Source organism: Jaculus jaculus, chromosome 6, assembly GCF_020740685.1.
Source record: "Jaculus jaculus isolate mJacJac1 chromosome 6, mJacJac1.mat.Y.cur, whole genome shotgun sequence".
NCBI classification, from domain to species: Eukaryota; Metazoa; Chordata; class Mammalia; order Rodentia; family Dipodidae; genus Jaculus; species Jaculus jaculus.
The window spans coordinates 112805271-112815986 of record NC_059107.1 but is presented as its reverse complement, the minus strand read 5'-3'; the positions used below and the strand labels follow the sequence as shown (position 1 = coordinate 112815986).

The 10716-nt window shown below is 34.3% G+C and overlaps 1 protein-coding gene across 4 annotated transcripts in view; it reads right to left on the bottom strand.

The window, feature by feature from the left end:
* Nucleotides 1–830: 830 nt before the first annotated feature.
* Cpsf6 (cleavage and polyadenylation specific factor 6) overlaps nt 831–10716 on the bottom strand; it is a 34427-nt gene continuing 24541 nt past the window's right edge. For 2 of the 4 annotated variants that reach the window (XM_045151760.1, XM_045151762.1), the window contains 2 exons: nt 9560–9752; nt 831–1454 (listed from right to left, as the gene is read on the bottom strand). In XM_045151760.1, the coding sequence (XP_045007695.1) occupies nt 9563–9752 (190 nt within the window). In that variant the 3' untranslated portion in view covers nt 831–1454; nt 9560–9562. The remainder of the gene's footprint in view (nt 1455–9559; nt 9753–10716) is intronic. The other 2 variants (XM_045151761.1, XM_045151763.1) reach the window with 1 other exon arrangement.

Sequence of the window (10716 nt, the reverse complement as noted above, 5' to 3'; positions counted from 1 at the left end):
ATGTGTACTACCAGATCTCTCAAAAATAATCAGATCTTTAAAATATCAAAAGAAATTAACTTGATTAAAGATTCCATCTCAAGTTTCTTTTAGTGATTCAGAACTAAAGTTCTATAAAAATAGCTAGGCAAGCTGACATTATTCTGTCTCTGCTAATCTTACAACCTAACAACACATGCTAGACAGGTGCTTTTAACACACACCTTTTGGTAAGGCAGAGTTAAAAAAAAAAAAAAACTTGGATAATCTAACTCTGGCATAAATCAAAAGGTTGAGAAATATACACAGAATTCCTTGAACTGTGGAAAACAGGGTTTAGCTACAATCTCTCATTATACACACTGGTGAGTACAATCCAATGTTAATACACACCAAGCCCTTCAGACATTTATATCAAATGGAAAATAGCACTCGGGCTCTTTTACTCATGTTTGCCTGCTATGTGGCTGTTATGTACAATGCCTATGCCTTCAAAAATTAAACCATAAGCACCATCAGTAAGAAACAGCAAATTAATATAGCATCAAGTCAGTTATCAAAATCTCTCTGAAATAGTTCACAATGAAGTGTTTCTCAGTGTATCTGTGTTGTAATTAAGCTAGACCACTGTAGCTAATACATGAGTTGTTACTGAAATGTTACAACCTCAACCTTTTTAATCCCTAACACATTGACTGGATTGCTATGTTTGTCAAATTTCTGTTTGTACAAGTTTACATACCATTCTGCAAAGTCACAAGCTAACTAGGTAAAAACAGCTATAAAAGCAGAATATAGAAATATTAAATAATCTATATATTCACCTATTCTAATATCAAAATCAAGGGCAATAGACACTTAGCTAGTCATGTTTAATTCACTGAACGCAAGGTTAGATGGATGCATATCCAAATACACTATTGCAATGCTTTTTTAAAGGACAGTAAAAATGTTGTCATAGTAACATTATCTTTAGATATTGCTGAACACAAGACTTTCCCTGAGGTGTAAACATCAAATAACTTGAACAGCTTTACACATCAGCCCCATTAAACAGTTTATTACAACACTACATCTATGTAATCAAAGTGGTGCTGTTTACAGACATTATCATATGAACAGTTTTAACAAGAACAAACTACTATAAAAACAAGCATTTACTTGATGTTTTTGTCCAACTGCTTGCACATTATAATAGCCAAATGTATTTAACCAGTAATAAAGTTGCAAAAGCTATTAACTTTTTAAATCACACAGTTTTCCTCCAAATAAAACAGTTAAGCAACATAAAAAAAAAATAAAAGTAGAGCTACTGGTTACCATGTATGCAGATTTGCTTTATTCAGATCTATTCCTGTTCAGATAATCCATGAATCCTTACAGGCTCAGTTCATTCACAAGAAGCAAACTGCTGGACAAGCGTCATTTCCCCCATGAAGACTGTTTTGTCTTGCAAGCTGTTCCTCTTCCTTCAGCTGTAATGTGTCAAAATTTGTGATGTAGATTTTGCTATTCCCCAGAATACACAGAAAAATGCTGGCTTAACTATACATACACAAGTCGTGCATCTACTTCACGGCTAGGTATTCTAACACAAAATAAGAAGTAACTGAAACAGTAGCCGCTTGTGTGACGGAGAAATGCTCCCAAGTTACAACTATTCAAGGTGAGACATTTTGATTTCATTCTTGTTAGATGTTATTGTTCTTGAAATTTAGTAATTGTCCCATGAAGCCTGTTATACTGGCAATAGAAGCCAATTAAGAAAGATATTCAGTGACTAAAACACAAATATACAGCAGCTACTGTTTCCGTGATGATAGCAACAGTCATAAATCATTTTCTAAAATAGTCACACTACAAAATAAATGGAAAATGCTTGGATGATGCAAATGTAGATTTTTTTCATTCACCCACATTATCAATTCTATATTAATCCAATTAACAAGTAAATGCTGAACTGAATATAAAATGCCATGAGATTTACAAATTAACTGTATTTGACAGCATACATGAACTTTAGCAATTATGATAAGTCAAATAGTGCTCCATGTTACAAAATTTATAAATTTATACTACAGTATGGACATTTATTGACATCCATGTACAAATCTTTAAACACAATACAAATTTGAGACATTGCTTTCTCTGTTACACCTATGTCAAAGTATCTAACGAATAAGTTAATCAGAATAAACTAGCTGGGACTCTATATTGAAAATTCACGTCAGGGAGAAGGAAACAATATAGTTGATAAACTGAAATCTCAAGAATACATGTATAGGTAAACTTCAGGTAAAGACCCACAAAAGAAACATTTAACTTGAATAAATGATCGCTGAAATACCAAATATTTAAAATATACATTCCAAGAAGGTATCTTAATAAGAGTCAAAAGGGGACTATATTTGATGATATTCTGCTAAAAAATCAATTTTAAGAAATTTTTTGTTCTGGGGTATAGCTCAGTGGTAGGGTGCTTGCCTAGCTTGCAGAAAGCTCTGGGTTCAAAAACCTCAGTACCACAAAGTAATACATATCTTTTATTTAAAAAGTACTTTAATTTACTTATTTTAGAGAGCGAGTAAGTATATAGGTACACCAGGACCTCCAGCCACACTGTAAAGAAATTCCAGGTACGTGCACCACTTTGTACATCTGGCTTTACATGAGTACTGGGAAATTAAATGCAGGCAGGTTGTTAACTGCTTAGCCATCTCCTCAGCCCTATTTTGTTGTTGTTATTGTTGTTGTTTGTTTTTCAAGGTAGGGTCTCACTCTAGTTCTGACTGACCTGGAATTCACTATGAAGTCTCAGGGTAGCCTGGGACTCACAGCTATCCTCCACCTCTGCCTCCTGAGTGCTAGGACTAAAGGCATGTGCTACCATGCCCAGCTTGTTTTGTTTTCAAGGTAGGGTCTTGGTCTAGCCCAAGCAGACCTGGGATTCATTATGTAGCCTCAAGCTAGCCTTTAACTCAGTGATCCTTCTACCTCAGCCTCCCAAATGCTGGGATTAAAGACATGCGCCACCACGCCCAGCTCTCAAAATGTCTTTTGGGGGGAGAGATTTATTGCTATGATTAAGAGTAATGTCTGTCATAACTTAATTTTATGTCCTTTTTATTCTAACTAGCCTGGAAGTATCTTTATATCAGTAAATGTACACATTTACACTTGCTAGCAATAAACTTTAAATCTTAAAAGTGCAAAGAGAAAAACAGAGGAATAATAATGTTCTTTCTCTAAGTCTTTGTTTATTTACTTCAGTGAGTGAGAAGGCAGAAAGAGAATGGGCACACCAAGGACCCCAGCCACTGCAAACGAATTCCAGATGCATGCACACCTGCGTGCATAGGTGCTAGGGATTAGAACCCAGGTCCTTAGGCTTCACAGGCAAGTGCCCTAACCACTGAGCCATCTCTCCAGCCCATGTTCCTTCTCTTAGAGTTTCTTTGTGCCCATCTATTTGTTCAAGAGGTAGTTGTACTTTCATCTTATGAAATGCTGATATGGCTTACTTAGTGGATTTAACAGAAAAGAATCTATGTCAGATTTCAAATGTTTTATTTTTACCACTCACAATTCTCTAGGGTGGGGTGGGGAGTGCTGGGTGTCCACCCTAAACCCATGACAGAGGGCTAACTATACCTCTAGCTCTACAGTGTACTTTAATAATACACCAGAGAAAAACAAGGCCCATGCTCTAACATCACTGGGAAATTCATAAAACTTTCTGTAAAAGAATGCTATCTCCCCATATTCTTTGTTGTGTTGAAAGATATGAATGGTATGCCAGTGAGAGGGAAAAAATTTAAATCATAGCGAGCCAAACAAAAATATTCAAATTTTCCAAACACATGACATATTCCAATTTTATGTCATTATCACTTCAATAAAGAATTTTACTACCATGTATTCTACTTTGTGAATTTACAATATATACCCTTATCTAAGACAATGTACTTAGCTTTTGTTTGATTATACTTTTTAGATAAGTCTTTACTAATGGATTAATCTCAATTTTTTATTATACAAACATAAAATTTAGGGGACAGTCTAGTTTATATTTCTATTTCTAAACACTTTACATTTAACCATCTAGAAGTACAAATTTTACAATCTCAAATGGAAGCAAATCTGAAGGCAATACAACTCATTTCCAGTAATCCAATTCCATTAGTCTCAAATGTCTTAAGTAGTCTACATCAACAAAGATATAAAAAAGCAGCTAAAAAGTAACAAATACATCAATGCCCACGTTTTTAGAATAGCATTTCATCAAACCTGTAATGTCAAACGCACAATACTTGATTTAGCTCTCAGTTATAAAATGAGCCTATATAAACAATTATTAAAATGAATTAAGACACTGAAACCTATAGCTTTTAAAGTCTGCAAACTAAATCAATAAGTAAAATTGCAATACAGAAGTACCTACATTTTCAGATGTTAAGATCAAACCAGATTAACAACTCAACTTGAGTGCTTTTCTATTATCTAGGCAAGTTGGTTAGCACTAGTATTTCTGATGATGCTACTGTGTGCATGTGTGTAAGTGTTCATGTTCATCTAATAGGCCAGCGAACACTCTCAGATGTCATTCCTCAAGAGTACTATCCACCTCAGCTCCTCTGAGATGAAGGTCTCTCAAGGACCAAGGTCACCAGACTGGCTGGCCAAGAAGCCCTAGAGATCCTGTCTCCATCTCCCAGGGGCTGGGATTACATGATGAGCCTTGCTCAGCTTTACATGTGGCTACTGGGGACCACCTCAGGTCCTCATGTTTGCTAGGCAAGCACTTTATTTGAATATTTGATAGAATTCCTTTAATAGATTTTTATATTTTTAGTATTTCTTTTTATCTTTTGAAATGAGGTTACCATGCAACTCTGGCCAACTTAAAACTCCTTATGCTAGGCCAGGCTGGTCTTGAACCTGCACAGTACTCCTGCCCCGGCCTCAGTACTGGTTATTACAGGTGTGTTTTCATAGTAAGGTGCTGAATGTCAAGGATTTTAGAGATGCTCTGTTTTTACCCTTCTATGCTTAAAATTGTCTCCTTAATGACAGGAATGGAGATGAGGTAGGCAAAAAGTATATAAATATATTAACTTTTTAAGATAAAAATTTCTTCTCATACTGACTAGACCGTATTACATAAAAACAATTGTTTATAGTAGATGTTTACAAAGTTCCCCACTATTAAAATGTGTTTTCAACTTGTTATTTCTGAACATTGTACTTACCTCATTTCAACTAATGCATTTTGTTATTCTATAGAACACATAACTGCTGTTCTAAATAACTGACTATACTAGAAATAATCTATCAGAAGGAAAAATAAACTTTTCCCCAAAAAGATTCACCAAACAATGGAAATTTCAAAATAAGCTGTTGTTTGTTACTTAGAATCTACTGTCAAGATTTGCTAGAACAGAATGCAAATGGAACTCTGACTAACATCAATGGTACCCTTTCCTTTAAACAGTGCTAACTGAATATTTCCAAAACATTATTTATTTTAAACAATCCAATTTACAGCTAAACAATGGTAGTAAACTTCACACTGGGATGAAGGTGGGAGAGCAGTATGACTCAATCATTTATAAACAGAACTACATTCTTAAACCACAGTGAGCAAAACACACTATATATACATTCAAGGGGTCATTTCCTACTCTCTTATCAAGATGAAGCAAGACAAGATCTATGGGAGGACACAGGCAGCATGTCACTGGGAAATAGTAGACAGATTTCAAACAGCCTAACAATTATGGAAATAATTTTTAAATCTTGCAGTAGTCACTTATCCACCATGTAATCAAGAGAATTTAATTTCACAAAGCCTCAATGTAACACTCTTAAGGAGATGAAACATCTTTAATATATGAAAGTTTTTACTCTTTTGGCTTTTGTTTTCCCCCAGTTAATGCAGAGCTATATACAATAAGCAACACAAAGCATCCTTAATCCATCCAAGATAATGTTTATGCCAGAAATAATCAGTTATGTAATCCAGACCCCCATGTACAGTACTTATCAAAGAAATGGTTAATGATTTGAGAACATGTTAGTTAAATCTCATAAATCAGGGATGAGAAGTCTGAATAAAGAGCATGTAGAAAAATAATTTGCTTTTATTACTCTTCAGTGCATAAAAACTGAACTGTTAAGAGAAATCTGCTGAGTCGGGCTGTTCTAAACCAGTGGTAAAAAGGACACAACCTAAAAGAAAAATAGCTCAACTACATAAGCATGATTTCTCTGAGAAGTACACAACCTTAAATCATTTTGATTTTGCTCAGAGTGGTCTGAGAATAGAAGCAAAAATTACAGAATATGAAACACAATGCATTTACACAGTGAAATTTACAATGTTGATATTTTCTCTTTGGAGTATTAATTATATACTTGAACTTGAATACTAAATGCTTTTAGGAAAATACATTTTTAAAATGAGAATGCAATTAACATTACCCAACAGTTCAAACACACACAAAAAAATTAAGATGGGACAGACATTAACAGCTTGTCAACATCAAGTTACCAGTTAAATTAAGAACCTACCCTTTTGACCCATTCATCATCACTTTAGTAGTATGTAACATTATCAACTTAAATGGACTTACTGCTAACATTACTTTGGCTTTCAAGTCATTCTTATGCAACTTATTCCAGCTAAACTTTACATGAAAGCTCAAAAGGACTCATATTTTAAAACTTCTAAAGAGGTCAACAGCAGACCTTATGATGGAATGAAATTTGCAGTATTTTGTTTAGAAAAGCTTTTACTTTAATTTATTTACTCCTAGTCCCCCTATACCCATTTATTCATGTCTACTTTGACAATACCATTTGGTATAGAGCAAAGGTACAATAACCCAGGGTAAACGCATTTTGCACTGGAAAGGCTTATGGTAAAATTTTGCTTGGATGAAAGCACAAAACAGTATTACAATTCAATTCTGGTTCATGTACAAACAAAACATGGGAATTTTGGCATGGTACATCAATGGTTAAGAAAAATGTCAACAACTGTGCATTAGGAATTCATAGTTAATGTTTGAACGTAATGAAACTGAAGTCATGATATATTTAAGTATCTCCTTATTGGAATGTACTTGGTGGATTGGGCCAATTCTACTAAGACCCATGAAAAAACTTACTACTAAACTTTGGGTATGAATTGGTTTAGAGGCCCCAAACACCCAATTTTGGAGATGACTGAAAATACATCCAACTTTCATTATCTTATCTTCAGCAACTATCAGCCTATTTATAAAACAATATATGCAACTTATAGAACCTGCATATTTCTACAAACCCAATGACCAAGTAAGCATTTCAAGTAAGGACCTCAAAAGCACATCTCAAGGGACCAAATGTTCTAAAAATTTTTTAATTAAAAGATGGTTTAAAAAAATTGAATTTAATGTTTACATAAGTGAATTCCAGGTTATCCTGGGCTACAGTAAGAACCTATCTCAAATAAAAAAAATAGAAACCCAAAAAATAAAAAATGTCAGGCATAATGGTTCGTTCATGCCTTTAATCCCAACACTTGAGAGGCAAAAGTAGGAGGATCAGTAAGTTTCAAGGCCAGCCTGGGACTAGTGACCTCAAGAGAATAATAAGTAAATAAGGACTGAAGAAATGGCTTAACAGTTAAGGCATTTGCCTGTGAAGTCTGAGGACCCAGGTTCATTTCTCCAGTACCCACATAAGCCAGATGCACAAGGTGGTATGTGCGTCTGGAGTTTGTCTGCTGGGGCTAGAAGCCCTAACGTGTCCATTCTCTCTATCTGCCTCTCTCTTAAATAAACATACATTTAAACTCATTTAGCCAGAGTGATGGCACATGCCTTTAATCCCAGTACTTGGGAGGCAGAGGTATAAGTACCATGAGTTCTAGGCTACCCAGAGTCTACAATGTGAATGTTCCATGTCAGCTTGAACTAGACTGAGACCCTAACTCAAAAAAACCAAACCAAAGCAAAAAAAAAAAAAAAAAAATCATTTAGACTTACATAACATTCAATTTTTATATCCAAACAGGACCAATTCAGTAATTTTACTTTTGAAAGTGAAAGATGTTTTGCCTCATTAAGAGAACAACTTAAATTTCAATGCATGGAAAATGATATAAAAAGTAGTTCTGATAAAGAAGCTGCATTTTCAAAATGCAAAGCTAGGCAGGTATGGTGGCGCAAGCCATTAATCCCCGCACAACAGGGACAGGAGAGGAGGGAGGATGGCTGTGAATTCGAAATCAGCCCAAAACTACACAGTGAATTCCAAGTCAGTCTGGGTTAGAGCAAGACCCTATATCAGAAACCAAATCAAACCAAACCAAAACAAACAACAAAAAGAAAACTAGGCATTAAAATGGGCCCTCTTACAGCAAAAAGCCCCTATGTACTGTAAATCGTATAACTGAATTGCATTCCATGAAAATAAGACAACTTTATCTTATTCAAATTGCATCTTGTGTGTGAGTGTTTCTGTTATGGCTAGGGAAAATGCTGCTCTGCCACATTGGTACACTCTGATAAAGCTCATTACAATTTGATATTAACAATTTCCTGTGAAATTTGTGTGATTACTGAAAATAACTGCAAAGTTTTTACCTAGAAAGGAGTTAGGCATAAATGAATTTGGATATGCCACCAACACATAAAAAATGCTTACAGAATAACCTGCGTCACATGATAAACTTCACAGTGCCCTTACCCAAGTCTTCACAAGTAAATGCTGTTCACAAATATAAAAATAAATTTACATGTAAAAATGAAGCATAAACAGACAACTCATCCTATTTTATGAGAAATGTACACAAGAAAAATTTTCAATACAGAAAAAAGACAATGATTATGGTTTATGAATGAAACAAAGAAAATTATTTCAAGGTATTTCTAGCTTGGGGTATATGGTTTGATATAATTCAAAATTTTTACATGTGTCCTGAACCCATTTTGGCTAACTTTTACATCTTTGTGAATTAAAAGATGATGTTCCTTTTCTTTAAAAAAAATAAAAGGATGCAAGAAAATTATTTTTTTCTAAAAAGAAAAAAAAAAACTTTGTTCAATCCTGAGAAAAACATCCCTTTGTATTATAAATTAGTACTAGATTTTATTAATAAGATTTAGGGACAAATGAAGTTAGTTCAAGGAAAGATAGACACACTATTTTAAAAATCCAAGCATATAATGTTCATATCTAAAATAATTGCCTATATTTTATACTTAATTATCTTAAATCACATGCAAACAATGTGATTACAAGAATCCCAATTTGTAGATTTTAGAAGTACACAATGAGTCCTCTTGATTATTTTACTTGCTTTAAGACCATTAAGCATAAGAAAAATAAAACAGTAATTCAGCAATACAATATTTAAGGAAAATAGATCAAAATTTTTACCTGTGATGCTTACCTGTTGCTTCAGTTGTTTCCAGAACAAGTATGGAGACCATTATGAAATGTAGGTATATATACTGTATAAACAACAGCCTCAGAGTTATAATTACTGTTAAAAGTACACACACTAAATATAATAAGAACAAGAAATACCCACCTTCTAACGATGACGGTACTCTCGCTCTCGGTCACGTTCCCGGTCTCGGTCTCGGTCCCGGTCCCGGTGTCGCTCTCGTTCTCTGCTTCTCTCTCTATAATAATCATCATGGCGATCTCTACTTCGGGATTTATGACGACGACTCTTTTCTCGTGATCTACTATGGTCCCTTTCTCTTGAACGTTCACGTCTTCTAAAAGAAATTACTGGATTAATGCTCTCCATTAACTGTATAGCTTAAAAGTATGACATAATACAACATTCTTACTCTTATCAGTTGTCTCATTTACCACCCAAAAGCCAACTAGTTTGAAAATATTAAATAGAAAGGTCCAGAAATAAAGCCTTTTAAGCTTTAAATTGCATGCCATTATGATTAGTGATAAACATGTTACATCACTCATTTCTCTAGTTATATCTGCACTATGTATGTCCTAATATGTACACATGACATTCATTCAGTAGCTATCTCAGTTTATCAGGTTAATTATCATGGTACAGCAGTGCTTAACCCTTATTTTACTTAATAATGGTCCAAAGGGCAAGAATGGTAATACTGGCAGGCAATTTGGATATGGTTTCTTTAAATAAAAAGATGGGAAGTTCTTAACTTGAGAGTAAGTCATATGCTGAACTTAGTAGATTAACAGTGAGCATCCATAAAATTGTAAAGGAAAAAGAAACTTGGCTAGTTTTGCCATCACATCCTAAATTTCAGAAAACATAGTGCTTAATGAATAAAGAGATACTTTTTGCAATTATGTAGTTCAATTTAATCAGGGGTTTCACTTATTTACTAGACTACTGGAACATATACGAGGGAGGAGGTCAATGTATTTTAATGCTTAAAAAAATTTTAGGCAGGGCTGGAGAGATGGCTTAGCGGTTAAGGCTCTTGTCTGCCAAGCCAAAAGACTAAGGTTCAATTCCCCAGGACCCACATAAACCAGATGCACAAGGTGGCACATGCATCTGGAGTTTGTTTACAGTGGCTGGAGGCCCTGGAGTGCTCATTATCTCTCTTATTTCTCTCTCAAATAAATAAGTAAAAATAAAATATTTTTTAAAAATTTATTCAAAATCTTAAGTAAAATTAAAGTCCTATTTTAAAGTTACATGTTCTAGTCTCTTTTTGCTAACTAGTAGTTTTAAACACA